This window comes from Gopherus flavomarginatus, chromosome 6 (assembly GCF_025201925.1).
Source record: "Gopherus flavomarginatus isolate rGopFla2 chromosome 6, rGopFla2.mat.asm, whole genome shotgun sequence".
NCBI classification, from domain to species: domain Eukaryota; kingdom Metazoa; phylum Chordata; order Testudines; family Testudinidae; genus Gopherus; species Gopherus flavomarginatus.
In genome coordinates this window covers 122,256,904-122,280,664 of record NC_066622.1, presented here as the reverse complement: position 1 = coordinate 122,280,664, position 23,761 = coordinate 122,256,904, and the positions used below count along the sequence as shown (strand labels likewise).

Below are 23,761 nucleotides of genomic sequence, written 5' to 3'. Positions count from 1 at the left end.
GGTAGGTGTGGTATATCTTGACTGTATAAGGCTTTTAATACTATCTTGTATGACCTTCTCATAAACAAACTTGGGAAATATAGCCTGGATGGAGCTACTAGTAGGTGGGTGCATAACTGGTTGGAAAACTGTTTCCAGCAAGTAATTATCAGTGGTTCACAATCAAGCTGGAAGGGTATATTGAGTGGGATCCTGCTGCAGAGATCAGTCCTAAGCCTTGTTCTGTTCAATACCTTCATAAATGATTTAGATAATGGCATAGAGAATACACTTATATAGTTTGTGGATGATACCAAGCTGAAGGGAGGGGGGGGGTTGCAAGTGCTTTGGAGGATAGTATTATAATTTAAAATGATCTGGAGAAACTGGAGAAATGGTCTGAAGTAAATAGGATGAAATTCAATAAGGACAAATGAAAAGTACACCACTTAGGAAAGAACTACTACTGCATGCATACAAAATGGAAAATGACTGCCTAAGGAGGAGTACTGTGGAAAGGGATACGGGGGTTATTGTGTATCACAAGCTAAATACGAGTCAGCAGCGTAATAGGGTTGCAAAAAACATAAACATCATTCTGGGATGTATCAGCAGGAGTGTTGTAAACAAAACATGAGAACCACAAGCTCCCCTGTAGTTGGCAGGATTTGAACCTACATGGGGAGACCCCAATAGATTTTTAGTCCATCACGTTAATCACTCAGCCACAACTACATGACTTGAGAAGTCATTCTTCCAGTCTACTCCACACTGATAAGGCCTTATCTGGTGTCTTATATCCAGTTCTGTGTGCTACATTTCAGGAATGATGTGGACAAATTGGAGAAAGTCTTGAAGAGAGCAACAAAAATGATTAAAGGTCTAAAAAATATGAGGAAAGATTGGAAAAAATTGGGTTTGTTTAGTCTGGACAAGAGAAGACTGAGAGAAAACATGATAATAGTTTTCAGGTACATGAAAGGTTGATACAAGGAAGAGGGTGAAAATTTGTTCTTTTTAATCTCTGAGGATAGGACAAGAAGCAAGAGGCTTAAATTGCAGCAAGGGAAGTTTAGGTTGGACATTAGAAAAATGTCCTAGCTGTCAGGGTAGTCAAGCACTGGAACAAACTGGGGAATCTCATAGATTCATAGATTCTAGGGTCAGAAGGGACCAATGTGATCATCTAGTCCGACCCCCTGCACAAAGCAGGCCACAGAACCCTACCCATCCACTTCTATAACAAACCCCTAACCTATGCCTGAGTTACTGAAGTCTTCAAATTGTGGTTTGAAGACCTCAAGCTGCAGAGAATCCACCAACAAGTGACCCATGCCCCACGCTGCAGGGGAAGGTGAAAAACCTCCAGGGCCTCTGCCAATCTGCCCTGGAGGAAAATTCCCTCCCTACCCCAAATATGGCGATCAGCTAAACCCTGAGCATGTGGGCAAGACTCACCAGCCAGCACTCAGAAAAGAATTATCTGCAGTAACTCAGATCCCATCCCATCCAACATCCCATCACCGACCACTGGGCATACTTATCTGGCGATAATCAAAGATCAATTGCCAAAATTAGGCTCTCCCATCATACCATCCCTTCCATAAACTTATCAAGCTTAATCTTAAAGCCAGATATGTCTTTTGTCCCCACTACTCCCCTTGGAAGGCTGTTCCGGAACTTCACTCCTCTAATGGTTAGAAACCTCCGTCTAATTTCAAGTCTAAACTTCCTAGTGTCCAGTTTATACCCATTCGTTCTTGTATCTACATTGGTACTAAGCTTAAATAATTCCTCTCCCTCCCTAATATTAATCCCTCTGATATATTTATAAAGAGCAAGCATATCCCCTCTCAGCCTTCTTTTGGCTAGACTAAACAAGCCAAGCTCTTTGAGTCTCCTTTCATATGACAGGTTTTCCATTCCTCGGATCATCCTAGTAGCCCGTCTCTGAACCTGTTCCAGTTTGAATTCATCCTTCTTAAACATGAGAGACCAGAACTGCACACAGTATTCCAGGTGGGGTCTCACCAGTGCCTTATATAACGGTACTAACACCTCCTTATCTTTGCTGGAGGTTTTTAAGAACAGGATAGACAAACACCTGTCAGGAATGGCCTAGCTATTACTTAGGAATGCAGGGAACTGGATTAGATGACCTGTTGAGCTCTCTTCCAGTCCTACACATCTATGATTCTATGATACCCTTCTGTGAAAAAAAAAGCTGCCTGAAGGCTGAGGGTAAGCAGAAAACTCTGTAACTTTGAGGGTATGCACTTTCAACCAAAGGTTACTTTTAGGAAGTAAAAGTGGCTTTGCCTCCCTGCTTACTTGACAGGGTGCATGACCCCTCTATTCCTGCAACTATTCCAAGGTCAGTGGGGAAATCCCATGGAAATTGGGCTATCTGGGAAAAGCCAGATCATTTGCACGGAGGTTCACTGTTTCTGTTACTATTCATGGCAGACATGGGACTGGGCCAATCTCCAGTATTGTGTAGGCTGAATTGCAAGCAACACCATATCACAGTGCCCTGAAGTCAATGGAATTTAAGCACATAATAGGACATAGGGCTGGATGGGACTGACAAGGTCTTTGAGTGCAATCTCCTTCTATCACAGGCAACCTTATCATGTGCTACTGTTCACAAATGTACCAAGCTCCATCTTAAAACTAGTTAGGCTGTTTAGCCTCCACTGTTCCTATTAGAAAGCTATTCCAGAACATCACTCCTCTGATGGTTAGAAACCTAATTCTCATTTCTAGCCTAAATGTATTCATGGCCAATTTATACCCCTTTTTTGTGTCAATATTGCCCTTCACTTTAAATAGCTCTTCTACCTCCCTGGTGTTTACTGCCCCATGTATTTATAGAGAGCAGTCATCTCTTCTCTGCAGCTGTTCCAGTATGTATTAATCTTTCTTGAATATGGGTGACCAAAACTGTACACAGAATTTCAGATCAGGTCCAGAGGCAGATTTACAGTGAAACACAGGGGCCTGGCATGGGCCCCTCCAAAGACAGGGGGTCCCAGGCCGGGCAGCTGTGGGGGCAGAAGCTTGGTCCTGCCAGCTCCTGGGGCTCCTGCTGCAGGCTCTGCAACCACCGGCAGCCAAGCTCCCCCGAGTGCGCCATGTTCCCACCCCTCCCTCTCCCTTCCAGCGCTGCCCCCGCCATGGAACAGCTGTTTGCCAGCTCTCAGGTCGCTCCTGGGGGGGGGGGGGCAGAGCCGCAGCATGCTCTGGGTACGAAGTGAAGAAAATGCGAGGGCAAGGCCTTGGGGAAGGAGGTGGAATCGGGGCAGGGCGGAACAAAGGCGCAGCCCCTGCACTCCCCCTACACGTACCCTCCGAGCCCCCTGCCGTGAGCTGCTCAGGGCTGGGGGTGTGGGCTGAGACTGTGGGTGTGCTCCCAGCCCTGACTCCTGCACCCCACACACACCTCCAGCCCCCCGACTCCTGTGCCCCCAAGCCTCCTGCCCTGAATCCTGCACTCCCTCAATCCCCCAGCTCCCTGCCCACACTGACTCTTGCACCACCACCATCACACATCCCCACCTGCACCCCTCTAACCAAACAGTAGGCTCCAAGTGCAGGATACCTGCTTTTATGCTCCTTGTAATGAGGGATGTATGGGGATCTGGATTATTGTAGTGTAATTGGAACAGCTTCCATGTAGCTGGTAAGATTTCGGGGATGAAGATTAAAAAAACACCAAAATGGTTGGATTTAGCTGCCAGATAACTATTTTTTACAGTGCTGCTGTACCAGTTTGCCACAGAGGCTGGCTGTTTGGGTGTAGTGGGTGCTGAAACAATAGAGCTGGGGTATTGGGGTTAAAAAATTGGCTAGATCCAATCACAGATCCTTTTCCTACGATGGATCAAGATCCAGATATTCCCACTGAAATAGGAGTGGCCACACTTGTTTCCAATTTCGCTTGTACACTCTGAGGTTTAGGGCCCTCAATTTGTTACTAATCGGACGGCTCCTTGGCGCTGGATCTGCATCTTTTGGTGCTGTCCAGCCAGGAGAACGGGTTCATTGGGTGCAATCTGGGTGATTGATTACTGCCAAAATGTAGCAAAACCTGACAGGCTCCAATGGCTGGATGCGGCTGCTGGGCAGCGCTGCACGGGGAGGGGAGGTTGGGTTTCTGGGGCGGCACAACTGGCTCCCCAGTGCGGTGCTCCATTGAGGAGCTGAGCAGGGGAGCCCTGGCCACGGGGTAGCGCTGCAGCTGACCTGGGGAGGCAGGAGCTGTTGTTTACTCCGACGGCACGAAAGGGGGCGCTGCTCGGGCTCCGCAATGGGCTGGAGCCGCCGCGTTTTCCAGCTCAGCGACTCCCTGCCGCGGCGGAACCAAAGTGCCTCGGGCGCTGGGGCAGCCCGGACGGCTGGGGAAAGGGATCGGCAGCTCACTCCTCTGCGGCGCTTCCTGCTCCGGCGCCGGGCTGAGGCTTCCCGGCTACTGCGGAGAACCCGGCCGGCCCCTGCAAAGCCAGGGGCCGCCGCCCGGGGTACAGCGCGCCGCTGCCGGGCTCCCCCTGCACAGTATGTTGCCCTACACGGTGAACATCAGGCTGTCGGCCCGGACCCTCACCGGAGCCCTGAGCGCGCAGAACAAGGGGGCGGTGGACTGGTGAGTGGGGAGCCGGGCAGGGGAGCCCTCGCTTGCAGGGGTGAAGGGCCCTGGCTCGGGGGTGTGTGTGAGAGAGAGAGTGAAGGCCCCGGGTGGGGACAGAGGGCGGGGGGCCCTGGCGGACCTGGTGGGTGGGTGGCGGCTCATGGTTTAGAGTTGGTTGTTGAATCAATAGGAAGGGAGGCCTTGGAGCCCCAGAGGAGGACGGGAGGGTAGTGGGGGAGCGAGGCTCTCCTGCCGCTACGGGGAGGAGGAATCCCTGCCTTAGTGGTGCAGGGAGAGAGGCCTTTCAGGGAGAGGCTGGGTACTAGAGAGTTAGAAGACCAAAGTCTTTGGAGTGGGGAGCGAACTATGCCCTCCCTCCTCCTTCAGCCTCTCAGAGACAGGTGTCAACGAGGGACTGCGCCTAACCCACTTTCTCTGTGACTGGGAAGGTTGTTACTCACTTTTCTAAGAGTACAGCATAGGCAGCCTCAGATACTGGAAACATGAGTTTTAAACATGTTTTAAAAAATCAAGTGTTCTTTTATTTGCCTTCTGGTTTACGTTTAGGTTTCTGAGACTTTGCTTGGTATAGGGAACACTAAAGTCATATTTTCAGTTTCTTTCCACAACTGGAAGGTCTAGGAAAAAATAAAGTTGAGATTCTCACATAATCACTTGTCTGCAGAAGGTGAAACATTAAATCAGACCCCAAATATCGTGGGATTTGCTGTATAATCGTGCAAATTGTCAGCACTGAGTTTGGAGTATCTGATCAGTTTCACTTCCTCAAATGAAAACTTATCATAAACATGCTCTTGACAAATTCAGTTACGTTAAATTTCTGTGCATCGATGACTGTTTCTGTTTTCGTCTGCTAAATATTTATATTGGTGTAGGATCAAAAGCAGTGGTTCTCAAGCTTTTTTGGCCCAGGACCCATTTGTAAATGTTTATGGTCTGTTGTGACCCAGTAAATAGCTGAGGGTGGAGGTTCTCGGGTAGTTTTGGTCAGGTCCTACCCGGCACTCATTCAGCAGAGGCAGCTCCTGTGATGCACGACTGGCTGGGCTTTGCTTGGCTTGGCTCTCTGCAGCCTGCTTTATTGGTGTGACAAGCCACATATGGTACAAACATAAATGGTAGAAACCTTCTGCTGTCTGTTGTAGATATGATGCATCTATCTACCTATGATATGGCAGATAAAAAGCAAAATATAAAATGTATGGCGGAGGGTTATTTTCAATGTCCTGTATGCCCTCCAACTAATCCAAACAAATGCTCTATTTTGCAGCTGATAAAACTGAACAGACTGCTTGATTTTCAGTCCCATGCTTAAATAATTGAACCAACCCTCTTTGAAGACTTGCGCTTCCAGATCTGTCAAGTCAAGACAGGACTTCCCCTCCACTGATTCTCTTGATATTTTCTCAGAGCAGTGGGCATTATCTAGGGTTCTGTGCTTAGTTCCCTTTTGGATTCCTTGCTTCGACCCCTTGACTCCAATCCTATTCTTGTTTGACCCCAACCATTTAATTGAACCCCATATTTTTTGTGGTCTTCCTCTGTGGCAATGTCAGCCTCTTCTCTGAGGTCAAATAGATTGAAACTTTTGATTGCTACTAAACTCACTTAAAATATGCCCCTTTTCTCCTTCAGTTCTCCCTTTCCTTGCAAAAACCAACCAACCCATCTCCCAACAATGTGAATTATCTCGTATCTTATAAAGGAACATGCCATTTACTGATGCAGCTGGTTGAAACTATGTAAGGTTTTAGCCTGCCCTTTTAACATGTAAAAAGCCTCTGTCATAAATTAGCCTTGCACTGAAAAATTGCTCTCTGTAGAGTGCTGGAATTGAGTTTTGTATGTTTTCAGGTTTTATTTTGTTGAGTAGATACACTTCTACCTTGATATAACACTGTCCTCGAGAGCCAAAAAGTCTTACAGTGTTATAAGTGAAACCGCATTACATCGAACTTGCTTTGATCCACCGGAGTGTGCCCCCTCCCCAAGCACTGCTTTATCTCATTATATCTGAATTCGTGTTATATCGCGTCGTGTTATATCGGGGTAGAGGTATATTTCTATCTTTATTTGTTTCCAGTAGCATGCACACAACATGCTTGATGTACAAACAAGTGGCACACTTCTTGCCCCCAAATTATTTTAGTTTAAAAAATGATCGAACAGAGAGGCAGAGTATAGGGGAGAGGGAGATGACAAACAGTTAACATTGGCCCTCTCTTCATAATAAACGCAATGTTTTAATAGTATGATATAAAAGCATTCACAAATAAATTAACCATGCCGCTGTAGTTGCAGTTCGGCTTTATTTTATTACGTATTATGCACAATATCAGTTTTGTTGATAATCCATCTACAGAAACTCTAATGAAGTATAGATCATTGCTACTCCAGTTTGACTTTTTAGCTAAAAAATCTCATGAAATCCAAGTACACCTATTGATGGTCTGGACATTTGTCCCTTTCCTTGTTTGATAGTAACATTGCTATTTTTCCAGGGGCTGGCAAGGTTTGATTGCATACGGGTGTCAGTCCCTGGTGCTAGTTATTGATTCCAGCACTGCCCAGACTGTACAAGTTTTGGAAAGACACAAAACTACTGTTGTCAAGGTGAGTTTATCTGTTTCAGGTTCTTTCGTGTGATTCTTTTATGTGTGTTGTTTTTTCTAAATTTCAGTGTAAATAACTACCATTTTCTCTAATTTGACTTTCACGTCAAATCTGGTATATGACTTTAATCTTTAAGGAATAAAATGACCTCTTTGGTGGCTAAGATCCAATCATTTGTTGAAATTGAACAGGCAGCTATGGTACTATTATATTTTCAGATGTATGGAGAAACATCTGTATGTGTGTTAATGATGTAGATATGGTCAAAACAGAAACGCTCCTTAAAAACACAGTTATTATACACCTAATAAACATTGAAGTTCTGCTGCAGTTCTACTAACTTTACAATCCATAAAAATATTTTTGCTGTTTTCCTATTATTTTTGAATCGTAGAAATATTTTTATGGCTTAATGTAATAGCAGTAATGACTCACTTGAAAGGTTTTTCCTGATAGTTAGGTAGCTGAGTTCATCATCATGGCATATGCGAAAGAGACGCAGCTTCCTTGCAGATCAAGCACTACCCAATTGCTTTTGAGCTAAGTGTGGCTCAGTGTTCAGTCTGCGTCTGTCATTGGTGTTCTTATAGTGCTACTTGTGGCGACTATGTGATAGCTGGTTGTGCAGCAGCATTCTTTAGTTAACGCGCTAACTGGCTGAGTTAAGTGCCCTCAATTTCATTTTGCAAGATTTATCTCCTAGGAAATACTGCTTGTGCGTATTTGTGTGTGTATAATTCCTTAGTATTTTCTTGTTGGATTTCTATTTTTCTGAGAAAATGAGACTGTGCTGATATTCTTAAGTCATCAGTTCATCATGATTACCAATAAATACGACAACTGTAAAAAGATGAAAAATTCTGAGCTCTTTTTAGTGATAATCTGCCTATCTATGGATTCTCTAGTCTTTGGCAAGGGGTGCAGCATGTTTTCTGTGTAGATTCCTCAGCTCAGAGCTCTATCAAATAGTTTGTTAGGGCTTGACCGTGCCAACCTTCGGAGCATGGTACAAACCATTCAGATTTGCATCTAAATCAGGACAAGAATCCCTGTAGTCACATTTTAATGATTGAATTTAATCTCCAGATTTGGAGCAATAAGATGCCGGAGAGCAACTGAATTTTCTTCATAATTTTAGATGTCATTTTTCTGATACTGCCAGGCTGTGTCTCTGACTTGCCTATTGATTAATATATAGAGAGATTTTTCTTTTTATTCATAAGAGTATTTTTAAAATGTAAACATCTGGAACAGCTATATAAGTTATGTGCCGTGTCGTATCTCCATATACGACAACACATTTTGATTAAAGCCTTTCTGTTTTATTACATGTGTGGAGATTGTCAAAGTAATATGTGGCCAAAATTTGAACAATAAATTATATTATCCTAGATAGTGGATGGAGCAGTAAGTGATATGGACACATGCAAGAGGTTGGCAAATAACCATACAAATAGTTAGTCAGCATCATAACTGTTCTAAATTGAACATAATATTTAGGTATTACTTCTGTTGGTTAGACATGGTCCTGTAGTTGGTCACAAAATGAAAATGGAGACTGAAGAGAAGGGAAACAAAAATATACCTTTTGACCTATCCACATGGATATTTTGGATATATTATGAAGTATATTAAAACACTTTTTAATGCTTTTGCCCTCTTAAGGCAAGATACTGTAAAAGAAAATATATCAAATCATTCTTTACACCATATTTGAAAATTACATGCTCAGTCATTACAATGAATGATACCGAGTCTGTATGAGCAGATTGTCGTCTTAGCCTCCTCCACCCCTGGCGTGCCGGGCTGTCCTCAGAACTGGTCATGAGATATAGGTAAAATACCAATACCAATACCTAAAAAAGTGTCCAAACAGCAAATTAATCACACAGTGGAACAGGACAGCAGCAATATTAATAGCTTAGTTCAGAAGTTGCACATAGGTTAGTTAATAAATTATAACATTCAGTTCTGCTGCCTTATAATGATAGCATTGTAACTGCATCAGGATAGCTATATTTCCCAGCTAATTTTGTGACGCTATCCTATTTCAACAGTAAGCTAAATGTTAAGGTCCCTACAGTCTTTATATAATTTATTAGATTATTTTTCAAAACCACCGTCTCATTTATTAACTGGAGGAAACCCAGGAAAATGACTAATTTGTGAGGAAAAAGAGAGGAGTGGAATTCTTTTCTTTTCTGCTCTAAAGATCAGTGGACATCATATTAGAAGTTATTATTCTGGTCAAGATCTTTCCACACTCCTCTAGATGTAATCATAAATAATTTTCTTCAGTTCCTGAGCTTAATATTTAAGAAGTCTGCTTACCACATTCCTTTTTAAAAGAATTATTACAGTTGCAAGTGACATAAGAAACATATTCTGAGTCCATTACTACAAAGAAAATAACATGGACAGGTTCCATTTACAAGGAATTTTCACCTAAAAAACTTGTTTACATTATGTTACTGGACTGCATACCTCAGCAGTTAACGCTGTTAAAAGCCAAGAAATAAGCAATTAAGTATTTCAACACACTGTCTGCAATCTATTAAACATATCCTCTTTTTAACCTTAAAAACCTTCTATGTTTTGCACACATTTCTACCTTCACGTTGAACTATTAATGGTTATCCTTAAAGTCCAGCCATGTTTAGTTTATATATTTACTCCCTTTGTCCCTATGAGTAATATAGATTTTGTGTGGCTTTAATAATATCTATATTATATCTATATTTAGGGGTTTTTATTGGTATGTAATGTCATATTTCAAATAATGAGTGCCAGATGTTTGTCTGTAATGTTTAAACAGTTGTGCATGGATGATCAATGTAGCTTGTAACAGTTCTGATGTTCATGTGGCTTTTTTATATAGTTTGAAATCTACATTTGTGTATGCATTCACATATTATATTATTGGTCATACTCAAGCTTGCCCTTTAGTTGTTAAGGTGAGGGTGATATGTGTGGGCTGTGGATGATGGAAAGAAGTAACTGATGTTGCAAAGATCTTTCACCCCCTTTTCCCAGTTCAGCTCAATGTTCTGGGAGAACTGGGAAAAGGAGAACGGGGATGTAGCAGCAGAGTTACAGGGAATGATTGAGGAAGTGGTAAGAGGGTTTTGGTTTGAGGGACACAGGGATGTGGCTGTGAACTTGCGGTGGTGGAGACTAAGGTCTGCTGTTTTGATGCACCCCAGGAGTTGAAGCCAGAATGCCAAAGAGCCTTTGATGTGCCAGTGCCTTGTGCAAAGCACTGGACTCGCTCATACATACACTTCCTTCTTGGCCATCCAGACACCTCATGACTCTGCTTAAACCAGTCTGGGAGAGCGGTTTGTGTGTATAGCGTGGTGGTTCTTTGGGTGGAAAGAGAGGTTCTAGATGACTGTAGCATTGTTGAAGAAGCAGCACCGGATATATTTCTTTGAATAAAGTATATGTGGGAACTGAAGAGAAACAGTCAGACAGCAAAGAGTCCTGTTCAGTTACATCACATGAAGGCAGACAACTAAATACTGACAAATTTTAAAAGCGCTTGTATACAAATGCAAGAAGTCTAAATACAAACATGGGTGAACTTGAGTTCCTGGTATTAAATGAGGATATTGATATAATGGGCATCCCAGAAACTTGCTGGAATGATGATAATCAATGGGACGTGGTAATACCAGGGTACAAAATATATAAGAATGATAGAATAGGTCACACTGGTAGAGAAGTGGAACTATATGTAAAAGCAAACGTAATCCCATATAGTAAAAATTTTAAGTGAATCAAACAGTACCATAACTTTTTGATGGATAGAAATTCCATTCTTGAATGATAAGAGTATAGCAGTAGTAATATACCATCAACCACCTGACCAGGGTGGTGACAGTGATTGTGAAATGTTCAAGGATATTAGAGAGGCTACATAAACAGAAAATACAATAATAAGGGGGGATTGTGACTGTCCCCATACTGACTGGGTACATGTCACCTCAGGACAGGATGCAGAGATAAAATTTCTAGACATCATTAATGACTGCTTCTTGGAGCAGGTTGTTCTGGAACCCACAAGGGGAGAGGCAATTCTTGATTTTATCCTAAGTAGGACACAGGATCTGGTTCAGAAGTTAAATATAGCTGAACTACTTGGTAATAGTGACCACAGTGTAATTAAATTTAACATCCTTTTAATGGGAAAATACTAAAGAAACCCACCACAATAGCATTTATTTCAGAAAGGGGAACTACACAAAAATGAGGAAGCAAGTTATGCAGAAATTAAAAGGATCAATCATGAGAGTGAAATGCCTGCAAGCTACTTGAAAACTTTTTTAAAAAATCACCATAGTAGAGGCTCAAACTAAGGGCAGGTCTATACTACAGGTCTAAGTCGACCTAAGTTACGCAGCTCCAGCTACATACCTTAGGTCGACTTATTACGGTGTCTACACTGCACTGGGTCAACGTGAGAAACTCTCCTGTTGACTTACCTTATGCTTTTCTGGTGGAGTACCGGAGCCAATGGGAGAGCGATCGGTGGTTGATTTAACAGGTCTTCACTAGATCTGTTAAATCAATCCCTGGTGGATCGATCGCCACATGTTGATCCCCTGGTAAGAGGAGACAAGCTCTAAATGTAAACCCTCAAATAAAAACCAAACAAACAGTAAGAAGACCAAAAGAAAATGCCACCATGGCTAAACAGCAGAGTAAAATAGGTGATTAGAGCGAAAAAGACGTTGTTTCAAAATTGGAAGTCAAATCCTAGTGAGGAAAATAGAAAGCAGCATAAAATCTGGCAAGTCAAATATAAAAGTATAATTAGGCAGGCCAAAAATAAATAAATAAATAAATAAATAATAAAATTGAAGAGCAACTAGCAAAAGAAACGCAAACTAACAGCAATTTTTTTTAAGTACATGAGAAGCAGGAAGCCTGCCAGTCACAGGGCCGCTGAACAAAGGAGGTGCTAAAGGAGCACTCAAAGAAGACAAGACTGTTGCGGAGAAGCTGAACAAATTCTTTGCTTCGGTCTTCACTGCAATTGATGTGAGGGAGATTCTCAAACCCGAGCCATTCTTTTTAGGCGACAAATCTGAGGAACTGTCCTAGATGGAGGTGTCACTAGAGGAGGTTTTGGAACAAATTGATAAACAATAATAACTCACCAGGACCAGCTGCTATTCACCCAAGTGTTCTGAAATTAAAATTGCACAGCTACTAACTGTGCTATGTAATATATCACTTAAATCAGCCTCTGTACTAGAAGACTGGAGGATAGTTAATGCAGTGCCGATTTTTATTAAAAAGGCTCCTGAGGCTAGCCTGGCAATTACAGGCTGGTAATATATATAGGATAAACTTAAATAATTAAACTGGCAACTGCTGTGCAAGTTTATGTCTCTATTTATTGAACAATGACATGCATGTGAAATGACTACAAACTGTTGCATAATCTTCTGGTGCTGTGTTTCATATAGTTTGTATCCCATTTAGTGGTGTCAAACTAAAAAGTATTAAATACTTGTCTTTATTATACATAACTCTATTTTAACTGGTTTCTTCATACCTTCAGGTTAAATGGGCTAAAGAAAACTACCATCACAATATTGGTTCTCCATATTCTTTGCGCTTAGCTTCTGCTGATGCTACTGGAAAGATAATTGTTTGGGATGTGGCAACGGGAACGGTTCGCTGTGAAATACAGGAGCATACAAAACCAATCCAAGGTAAGGAAGTTGTATGCTATTTATATAAATAAGTTGTATTGTAAGAGGCAGTATTGTCTACTAGTTATAGTGGTGATTGGAGGCCAGGACTCAAATTCTATTCACAGGCCTGCCATTGACTTACTCTGACCTTGAGTACATCACTCTGTGCGCCCGTTTACCCACCTTTAACATAGGTATAATGCTTATCTCCCAGCAGGGCTGCTAAGGGGTTTGTTTAATGCCTATAAAATGTTCTGAGATCTTCTGATTAAAAGTGCTATAAGTTAAGAAGTATTTTTTATTATTGATAAATGTTCACACAAAACACTAAATAAACCTCCTTGGTTTTGAGTTGGGGATTTAATGCAGCTTGCAGTCCACATTGTAATAATACTTGTACAGAATTACAGTGCTGTTAATCATGGATTTGACTATATTCTTATTTACAGTACATTTTATATAGCCACTATGGTGCAAACATACTAATATGACAAGTTAAAATTGGATTGTGTATTCCTAAGGAATAAAGGTTTCTTTGTTATTTTAAACCATTATGATCCAGATTCCTTTGAATATCTATATCTGTCTTTCTTGGCACACAAGAACAGGAAGGCTATTTCATGCATAAGAGCTGGTATAGAAAAAGCAATAAAATGGGTTGGAAAAGGAAACAAAGGGAGCATTAAGGAGCAGGCAAATGGCAGCAAATAAGTGGGCTGTAAGATGAAACTAGAGCTGATATGTGCTTGGGTTTAACTAGATAAGAGTCTTGAAGTTGAGACTGCAGTGTTTGAATTTGACGTAGAAGGAGTCAGTGGAGAGACTGATGCAAGAGGGCTTGACATAGAACTTGCAGGAGAGGAAGGAATTTTTGGATGATCATTGATTTTTGGTTACAGTTGACGAGATACATCGGGAGGCATTTGCTTTTTATTGTCACATCTGTATACATCTGCATGTTGCAACACTTTAACAGGAAGCTATAGAAAATACTCACAAAGCCATACATAAATAATCCTTCTTGCTTGGAATGTTCTATGTTGTACTCCTATTAAAAAGGAGCATAGATTAATACAGTGGTTCTCAATCTTTTTCCACCCACAACCTAGAAACCCTCCAATTTCTTAACGCAAAGTACTTACATTTCACAGGCCTTTCTGGCCACAAAAAATTGTGGGCTATAATGAGTACGAAACTGTAGGTGTGTTTGGTTTGTTTGATTGTGCTGGATGGCAGGCTTCTGATTCTAGTTGGGCCTGGTATAGTGGCAATTACTGGTGATATCTTCTCTCAGCAAACTACTTAGCTCTGGAGGGTGTGGAAGCCAGCCTGATAGTAGCAGTGCTGCATGCCCCAGAGTTCATTGTCATACTAGTAGATCTGATGGATAGATAGGAGGACTGAAGAGCTGCTCTAGGACTTAGTGGTGGAGTGGAACAAAGAGCAGCAGGAGAGAGGGCACGGTAAGCAACCTTCCTTTTACCTGGCTTCTGTTTATTTTGTTAGTCAGTCAGCAGGTTACCATCCAGCAAATGCCTCCAGTGAGGAAGTCTTAGTCTGATGGTTAGAACAGGGGCTTAAACATTAAACTGTTCTGCTTCCACCACAGATTCATTGAATGAGTTTAGACACATGTCACTTAATCTCTCTCTCTCTCTCTCTCTCTCTCTCTCTCTCTGCATATTTCCCCAGCTGTAAAATGGGAATATTACTACCTTCCCATGGTTGAGGGTCTTGGATAAAAACTATTTTATAATTATTGGTAGTAGGGACTTTCAAGATCTCCTCTTGTGTGTGAGATTCTGGTTGCTAAAAGAAACATACAGTTTTATTTTCTTGGGAATTTTTCAGTAAACAAGTGTCAGTGCAAACACTTTTTGGCATCTTTTAAGCTCTCCTGTGATTTTTAAAATCAAACTAAATCCTGAGTAAATCTCTTTTTCTTTTACAGCTACCCACATCCTTATTAGCATCACTTTATAGGTTGTTTATTTCTGAAGTAAAACTCAGAAATAACGTTTTGTTGTGCAATGAAATTTTCATGGTACATTTCTGAAAATAGTTAATAGTTCCAGCTCGCCCCCCTCCCTCCCCTCTTCCAAACTCTCTCTCTGACACCAGCCTGACTCCTGTTTTTATCTTTAACTGTATTATCTGAAAAGCCACTTAACAAATTAGATTTTTGTTTCTTTAGCAAGGTTTATAAAACAGAAGCATAAAATAAAGCAGATAAAATACAGCAGCCAGCTTTTGTTGGCTTCAGTTAATTCAGTTAGCTTTGTTTTTTTCTCTAGTGTTACTGTTTTTTTCTGAGATGATGATACTGAGTTACTGAACGATTAGTGTGGCTTTTTACATGTTGCTTAAAGCCATTTTCCAGTTGTATAGCCATCGACTTCCAACAGTGTATAGCTTGTACCTTCTTACCCAAGGAAATCATTATCCCTGTTGTTCTGATGAATGGCAGAAAAGTTAATGGAGGACAAAATAAAAAAAATTGCATTCCTTTCCTCACCTTAAATTCATATTTAAACATATTTTTAGAACATCGTCCTGCTTTACATTGCTGTTTGTAAGCAAGGTTATCCATTCTTTTCTGTTTACGGTGTGAAACTGGTGGAGTTGTTGTTAAGATTTGATTAACTTTTTATCCATTTTTTTAAAAAGTGTTTTGCAATACAAGCAACCTCCTACCAGCACTCTTGAATATAGTCTCCATTGTAATAAAACACATCTCCGAGCCACCATCTAGAACAGGGTACTTACAAAGTTTTCATAGTGTGAACCACATCTTAATAAAGAGATTATCTCACAGATCATCTCCCCTCCTATCATGACATAACATTCCTTTGGTGGTTACATCAATTACTTACACGGAAAAATAATATTGAGAAAGTTTTTTGTAATTTTCAGTCTTAGTGTGAGGAGGGTTATCCTTTTTTTTTTTTTTTTAAATCAGTCTTCTGTTGATGCTCTTTTCTCTCATGTGTTCTGTTCTTTTCTTCCTGTGCTCCTTGTATGTGCTTTTCTGTTTCTGGTGCTATCTACCCACTCAGTTCTCTTTTCCCTCTGGACTTTCTCTCCTGCTGGTAGGTGACAATTTCACCTGCTGGTTGTTCTGGTCCCTACAAGATGCTCCTTTTTTCTTTCCTTCTCCTCTTGTGTACCAGTATTCCATAAGAGAGACAGGCAGTTGGGAATTTTCTGAAGGCTGAAACTAACAGGGTTCAGAAAAACCCCAGATACGTTCCTGAAGGATAGATTCATTAGTGGCTATTAGCTAAGATGATCAGGGATTCAGCCTTATGCCCTCAGTGTCCCTAGCCTCTGGGAGTGGATGTGGATGACAGACTGTCATGGTATAACCCCCACTCTGAACTTTAGTGTCCAAAAGATGGGGTACCAGCATGAATCCCCCTAAGCTTAATTACCAGCTTAGATTTTGTAGTGCTGCACCAACCAGGACTTGCAGTGCCTGGTAAACTTTGGTCCCCCCAAAACCTTCTCGGAGGACCCCAAGACCCAGACCCCCTGGATCTTACACAAGGAAAGTAAACCCTTTCCCCCCACTGTTGCCTCTCCCAGGCTTTCCCTCCCTGGGTTACTCTGGAAGATCACTGTGATTCAAACTCCTTGAATTTTAAAACAGAGAGGAATGCACCTTTCCCCCTCCTCTTTTCCCCTCCCCAAGAGGTAATACAGATTCAAGCTCCGTGAATCTAAAACAGAGGGATTCCACCTTTCCCCCTTCCCTTCTCTCTCCCTGTCTCCCACCAATTCCCTGGTGGGTACAGACTCAATTCCCTTGAGCCTTAACAAGGGAAAAAAATCCATCACGTCTTAAAAAAAAACAAAACTTTTAATAAAAGAAAGGAAAAAAAGTAAAAGTTGTCACTGTAATTTAGATGGTAAATGTTACAGGGTCTTTCAGCTTATAAACACTAGAGAAAAGCCTTCCCCCAGCACAAATACACATTAAAATTATTCCAGCAAAATACACATTTGCAAATAAAAAAAAATAATTAAAAAGACTAAACCGCCTTTGTACTTATACTCACTATTTGAACAGAAAATTAAAGAGTCTGTAGGTACGTCTGGTTACTCTTAGAATCCAAAAAAAACAACAGACAAACAAACAACACACAACAAAGACTTCCCTCCCCTGAGATTTGAAAGTATCTTGTTTTCTGATTGGTCCTGTGATCCAGGTTCACTGCTTGTAACCCTTTACAGGTAAAAGAAACATTAACCCTTAACTATTTGTTTATGACACAGGAAATGGAGCAGTTGATGATTGCCTGTCCTGTTCAGCATTTTTCATCGGCTACCATTGAAATCCAGATTACTGGGCTGTATGGACCGTTGGTCCGACTCAGTATGACTGCTCTTAGTTCTTTTGTTCTTTAGTTGGCTCCTTCTTTCCATCTGCTTCTACAGACTTCCAGGCTCCTGTTTTCAGTCATTGGAAATGAGCACCAGTGTGACCTGCCAGTTCTCTATGCACCATTAGCAAGTGCTTCATAGATGACAATTTGGGAGTTGCTAATATAAAATGTACAAAATGTTCTTTTATATTTTATTTTATATGTTTTGTCCAGAGTCCAATATAACCAATGCAGCAATTTGCACTGGGCTGTTTTTAATATAGCATGTCACTGTTACTGTGCCAACTGCACCTTAGACCTCTCTTTGTCCTCTTTGAGGGCACCTCTTTGACAGGTTTCGCTATATTGCCTGTCTCTGGATGAAACCAGGTGGTCCTAGCACTCTTGGACTGGGATCTCTTTACTGCAGTCCCCCTTTTTACCTACCTTGTTAAGCCGACAGGCCAAACTGGGTTTGGCACCTGTAAGCTCTTTTCCCCCAGGAATTTGTGACAGCAGCTCATTAAAGTAACCCAAAAACAGTATCTTCAAACAAAGTGGCATTTGTTAGCCAAAAGAAACGTAGCATCTATAAAATGGGTTAATAAAACAGCTGAGTTCTATATGCATATTTCCTTAAAGCTTAGCCTCTCTATCCAGAGGTCAGGTAGACACAGCGTATTCCCTCTCTTGTTGGGAAATCCAGCCTACTTATTGCAGTTCCTATGTCTGTCTGGCAGAGACCCATCTTTTGCTGCTGCTACTGACAGCCCATTCAGCCCACCTTCTTTAAGGTGTAGGATTTTCTTTGGTCTTAGGCTTTCGGCATGAGGAAGAGTAAACGGTGTCAGCTTGATGGGAGCCAGGCGTGGCTTTCTCCAGTTAATAACCCTTCTTCCCTGAAGAACTTGAATAGGCAAAACACAAAGGAAGGAAAGTAGGATGTGTTAGCCCCATTTTATGGATAGGGAACTGAGGTAGAGAGAAATTGTGCCTTGCCAGGGTCATACCCATCTGTGGCAAAACGAGGTATTAAGTCCAGATCTCAGGAGTCTCAGTCCAGTCACATGACCTTCCTTCCCATGTTAACCCTAATTTTCTTGCCGTGTGTGTGTGTGTGTATATATATATATATACACACACACAATATCTTTCATTTCATGATCTCTCTGTGTACTTCCAGTGCAATTGTTTAAAAAAAGCACTATGAGTTGGCTTTAACTACATTATTACTGAGGTCAGTGAAGTCTTACCATTGACTTCAGTGGGAAAACAGAGTTAGGTCAGCGCTCAGTGGTTTTGAAAATTCAAGTGCATTATTTTTATGTATGTATACACATACATTACATTGTTTTAGCTGAGTCTGTGTATTGGTACTTAGCTTTTTTAAAGAGTCCTTCTCGCTCAACTGAGTACATAATGACACACAGCATTCTCCAGCAGGATAGATTCAAAGTATATTCTCAATGTTATTGGAAATCATCCATCTTTTTTTTTTTTTTGGAAAGAAAAGAGGGAAATTATATATTGAAAACCATCCTTTGAAAAGATTTGGATAATGAGCTCTTCTTGCCAGCTTAGAAACACATCAGAGTAATTCGATATTTCACACACATGATTTGTGCACATTCTTACAGCATTTTTGTATTAATGTTAGTGTTGGATCTGGCACATAAAAAGTGTCATTTCTTAAAGTGAGCTATAAAATTAAGAATTAATGGAAAGAAAAATTGAGAGCTCAGAACTTTTTTGTTGTTTTTCATCCTACGTTTGATATTAGAGACATTGCATTTGTGTTCTGAGGGATTTAGGTACTATCTTACAGAACTTCAGAGTAGTCTGCAGATTCCATTTTGGTTTGGCAGTGCAGATTTCCCCCCCTTATTTTTAGTTGTCTGGATTAAAATGTTTTTTCCAAGGGTGATTGAGCAATAGGAATTTATTTATTTGCCAATAATCTGTACAGTATTATGTAATTGGGTGATATTATGTAATTGGGGGGAGGGATAGCTCAGGGGTTTGAGCATTGGCCTACTAAACCCAGGGTTGTGAGTTCAATCCCTGAGGGGGCCATTAAGGGAACTGGGTTAAAAATCTGGGGATTGGTCCTGCTTGGAGCAGGGGGTTGGACTAGATGACCTCCTGAGGTCCCTTCCAACCCTAATAGTCTATGATTCTATGATAGAGAGTGGATGAAAACAAATACAGCTTCTACAGAAGGGAGACTTGCATTTTACAGTCATGTATAAACATTTGCCCACTCCATTGTTCTGTGGCCCATCCCCTTCTCCCATCCCTGCTAGCTAACTTCGCCTCCTGTTACAAGACCACATACCGTGAATAAGTTGTTACATTATGTCAAAGAATTATATGGTTGGCATCCTCTCTCTTGTGACTAGTCGTATCACTTTAGCGGTATTGTTATTCTTTTAGATACATAGTATAGAATGATAATTTTGAAGTTATTCCTGAGCTCAGCACTCTATTCCAAAAGGGGAATTTGAAACACAGAAGTCCTTGGTATTATTTTAAGATATGATACTGCCACTATTTTAGTTTTTTTAATAGCAGTGCGTGCATTAGTAAATGGGTTTATGCATTTCTTGGTTCTTTGAACTCATTCATTGGTTTCACAATGTCTAGGGTATGTTATTGTAAACTAAAATAAATAGTTTCAAATATGTATACGTCAGTTGATCAGGACTAAGGGAAGATGTCATCAATGTATACTGTAAATAAAAACTTGAGGTAATAAAGGAATTTTTTTGAAATTGTGAAATATTTAGTGTGTTGCTTCTAATAAGTCACTTTTTCAGCCTAATAAGGCCAAGTACTTAGAAGCAGAGTAGGTTTAAAATGAAATGAATATTTTTAACACTAACTTCAAGTTTGGCTACTTGTTGCTTCTTTCTTTTGGCAGACATGCAGTGGCTGTGGAATCAAGATGCTTCTCGAGATTTACTGCTTGCAGTTCATCCACCAAACTACATTGTACTCTGGAATGCAGATACAGGCACTAAACTTTGGAAGAAGAGTTATGCAGAAAACATCCTTTCTTTTTCATTTGACCCCTTTGATCCTTCACATTTAACTTGTAAGCTTTCATTATACAAAAAGAATTTCTTATTTTTATTATGTTTATTTCATGTTGACAGTATACTTGGGATAGTGCAAAATACAGGTAAAGAGTCCCTGCCCCAAGAAGTTTAGAATCAATGTGTCCCTCATTTAGAAGGCAGGATGCACTGAGAAATTCAGAGGGGAAATACCGTAAACATTTGTCTAGTATCATTACTTACTAACTCACGAGCATTGTGGAAGTGAATCTTAAATGGATTTGATTGTGTGGGTGGTGACTTGACATACTGGGAAGTCATTCCATATGTAAGCTACATAACTGTGTATGAGAAAGGGAACCAGTGTTGAGGTTGCCTGTTGGTAGGGTTAGATGAAGGATCCAGCGTTGTTCCTGAATTTGTAAAGAGCCTGAAACAATAGCCTTAAGCAGTAATTGAATTACTGCAAGAAAAGCTGAAGAGGAAGAGCAAAAGTGATCTAATGTCAGAGCCTTATGGGAGCCCCTCTGAAAGTAAGGTGGGGTGGGGGGAAGAAGGCCCACTAAAAAAGCTGCTGAGGGAATAACTAGAGAAGTAGAAGGAAACCAGGAATGAATGGGGCCTTTTCAAGAAGGGGAGCATCTTGTCAGCAGTGTCATAAGCAGCCAAAATGTCAAAGGAGATAAAGGATAGATTTATGCACAATTTAGTTGAAATAGCAAAAGAAGAATAATGAAATCACCATTTTCATTTCTGAATTTAGCTCCATCACTACTCTTTTCTCCCTAATGAGACTGGGTACAGTTTCTGTATTTTTCCTGTGTCCCTCTATGCAGATCAAATGGAAGGAAGGAGCTTTTGGGTGTATATATGTATGCATACATAATATCAAATTATGGAGCTGTCCATCATGGCTCCACAGTTAAGATTGAGTTGGGTTATGCAATCATGTAAATGTTATAATTAGCGGTTCTGAGAGAACAACACTGCGTGAGAATGGCAATGGGGACTTATTCTTGTGGGTAACCCTGCTTTCCTTTTGCATTGTAAAACTTAATGAGGAATAGTTGATGACTGAAAATCAGTTTATGGAACTAATGTGAAAGGACAAACAAGAACTTTCTGCCAATAATCTGTACAGTATTTTGTAATATACAGACTTAATTTTGAAAAACTTGAGTTTTGTGGCCTCTAATGAATTGTAGTGGACCATTTCTTGCTCTTTCACAAGAAGATTCCTGTTAGCTAGAATTATGAATTTCCCAGCCAGTTCAGTATCATTAAAACTATTACTGTTTTTCTGCCGAAAAGCTACATTAAAAATAAAACACCATAATAAAATTGCACATAATAGTTTGCTATAATAAAAAAATGTTTTTCTTGGTACAGTGCTCACCAGTGAGGGTATAGTGTTCATCTCAGACTTCTCTCCTTCCAAGGCTCCTGCCAGCTCGGGAAAAAAAGTTTACATCTCCAGTCCACATTCCAGTCCTTCACATAACAAGCTGGTTGCTGCTACAGGGGCCAAAAAAGCCCTTGATAAAGTCAAAATTTTAATCACTAATGAAAAACCAAGGTAGGTTGCAAGTGTTTCTCCTGTCCTCACAGAACTTTTTCTGTGTGTGTGTGTGTGAATATGTATATGTATATGTCATATTATAAGTCCTGTAAATACTAGTTGGATTGATTTATGATATAATATTTGCTAATAAATCTTTGAGGGACAGGGAAATGAAGGGAAGTTGCAGAATTTTTTTTTCTCCATGTCCTAGCATCTCTAATCTTCTCCACTGTAACAGCGAAACTAAAGGGCATTTGGCCCTGTGATTATGAAACGTGAAGAACCTGATGTAGGCATCTACTTTTTATTAATTCCTGCATGCATCTGTTTCCCTTTAATTTTGATTGCCTGGATAAGGTTTAATTGAGCCCCTTTTTAGTAATTACTTCTGATGATTGATTGTTGAAGGGAAGCAATGGAATTCTTAAACAATAGGTACATTCTAAAAAGTTTGTGAACAAAGAGCACTTTCCCATTCAACAAATCTGCTCTTTCTTTGTTTTTGGAGTCACGTGCTTACATTATGGATAAATAAGTTTTGCTAACTCCGATCCTATCCTTACAGAGCCAATAGTCCTGAAAGAGAGAGTTGGATTTTATTCCTTCTCTTGCATCATCAGCTGAATTGTTAAATACATCGCAACTGAAGGGCCCAATTTTGTCCTAATATACAACTGTAGAAATCTATTGTCTTCAATGGCATCAAATGGTATAGGTAAAGGTCTGCATTCTGATGAATAGTGATGTTGAAGAAACAGAAAAGAACACAGCTTGACTTTCAGATCTCAGCTGAGTTTGTAAGCCTAGTAGATAGGAACAAATCTTTTTATTTCTAAAGTGAACAAATGAGCAAAATGATAAAGAAAACATTGAGACAATGAATACTGAACCGCAATGCCATTTTTAGAATAACTTTTCCTTAATAAATTGCACTTTGTTCCAGCATTTGAGCAAAATTACTTAAATCATTATCAGTATTTACCACATAGTAAACAGATTGCACTTTATTAATGATCTGCTAACCCTAATAAGTACAACTACCTGGCTTTATCTGCATTCCTTCAAGGAACTTGCTCAGAGGGTGCACATAATGCATGATTATTTTTCAAATATCTAATAATTTTTAGTTTGTTATTGTCAGTATCTTCTGAAATGAGGCAGTCTCAGTTTTTAAATGTATTTTTTCAAACTTCGGAAGATGATATGTACCTAATAATGCCCATTTCTTAATTTTGGGTTGTAAACTCCGTTTAGGATTGCATTCTACTTATTCTAAGACTGAAGTATAACACATTTAAGAAAATACCAATTATTCCTACCTTTTCCTGTCTCCAGTTTACCAGGATTCGGTACCTAGTCCTTTTTAAGATTTAACTGTGAACAATGCTTCTGTTACCTCCATCTTAATGTGAAGTACAACTGTCTAAGTTAAAGCCACATTGACTCACCTGCTTTCTGAGTAAGAAGAAATGTGGCAAGCATATCATACCCATTTTCCCTATTTGATTTGAGGTTCTAGTCCCAGTCTGTACAACTTTAAAGATTATTCTTGAAATCTGTAAAGATTATCAGAGATTACCTTTCCAATTTCACCCAGAGTCATTGTCTACACAGGCACTGGCGTATAGAGTATGTGTAGCTACATGCCACAGTGAAAAGTTGGCTGCGTCCAAACTGCAGTGAGTAGCTACATGTGGCGATGAAAAGCTTTCCCCCATCTGGAGCCTTTCCCTGTTTCTGGAGTCTTTCACTGAGTCTGGGAAAGACTCCAGCAGCAGAATACTACACAGCTAGGAATAGCAGTATAGATGAGACAGGCACTGCTTGGGTGTGTA

The 23,761-nt window shown here is 40.5% G+C and overlaps 1 protein-coding gene and 1 non-coding gene across 3 annotated transcripts in view; one reads left to right on the top strand and one right to left on the bottom strand.

Annotated features, from left to right (window-relative positions):
* Positions 1-632: 632 nt before the first annotated feature.
* TRNAF-AAA (transfer RNA phenylalanine (anticodon AAA)) lies at positions 633-714 on the bottom strand. The gene has a single exon. It is a non-coding gene; the product is annotated as a tRNA-Phe (tRNA).
* A 3,702-nt stretch (positions 715-4,416) lies between these two features.
* The window catches only part of WDR11 (WD repeat domain 11), an 83,399-nt gene continuing 64,054 nt past the window's right edge, over positions 4,417-23,761 (top strand). For both annotated transcript variants that reach the window (XM_050958934.1, XM_050958933.1), the window contains exons 1-5: positions 4,417-4,621; positions 7,129-7,240; positions 12,810-12,963; positions 20,230-20,403; positions 21,755-21,941. In XM_050958934.1, the coding sequence (XP_050814891.1) occupies positions 4,536-4,621; positions 7,129-7,240; positions 12,810-12,963; positions 20,230-20,403; positions 21,755-21,941 (713 nt within the window). In that variant the 5' untranslated portion in view covers positions 4,417-4,535. The remainder of the gene's footprint in view (positions 4,622-7,128; positions 7,241-12,809; positions 12,964-20,229; positions 20,404-21,754; positions 21,942-23,761) is intronic.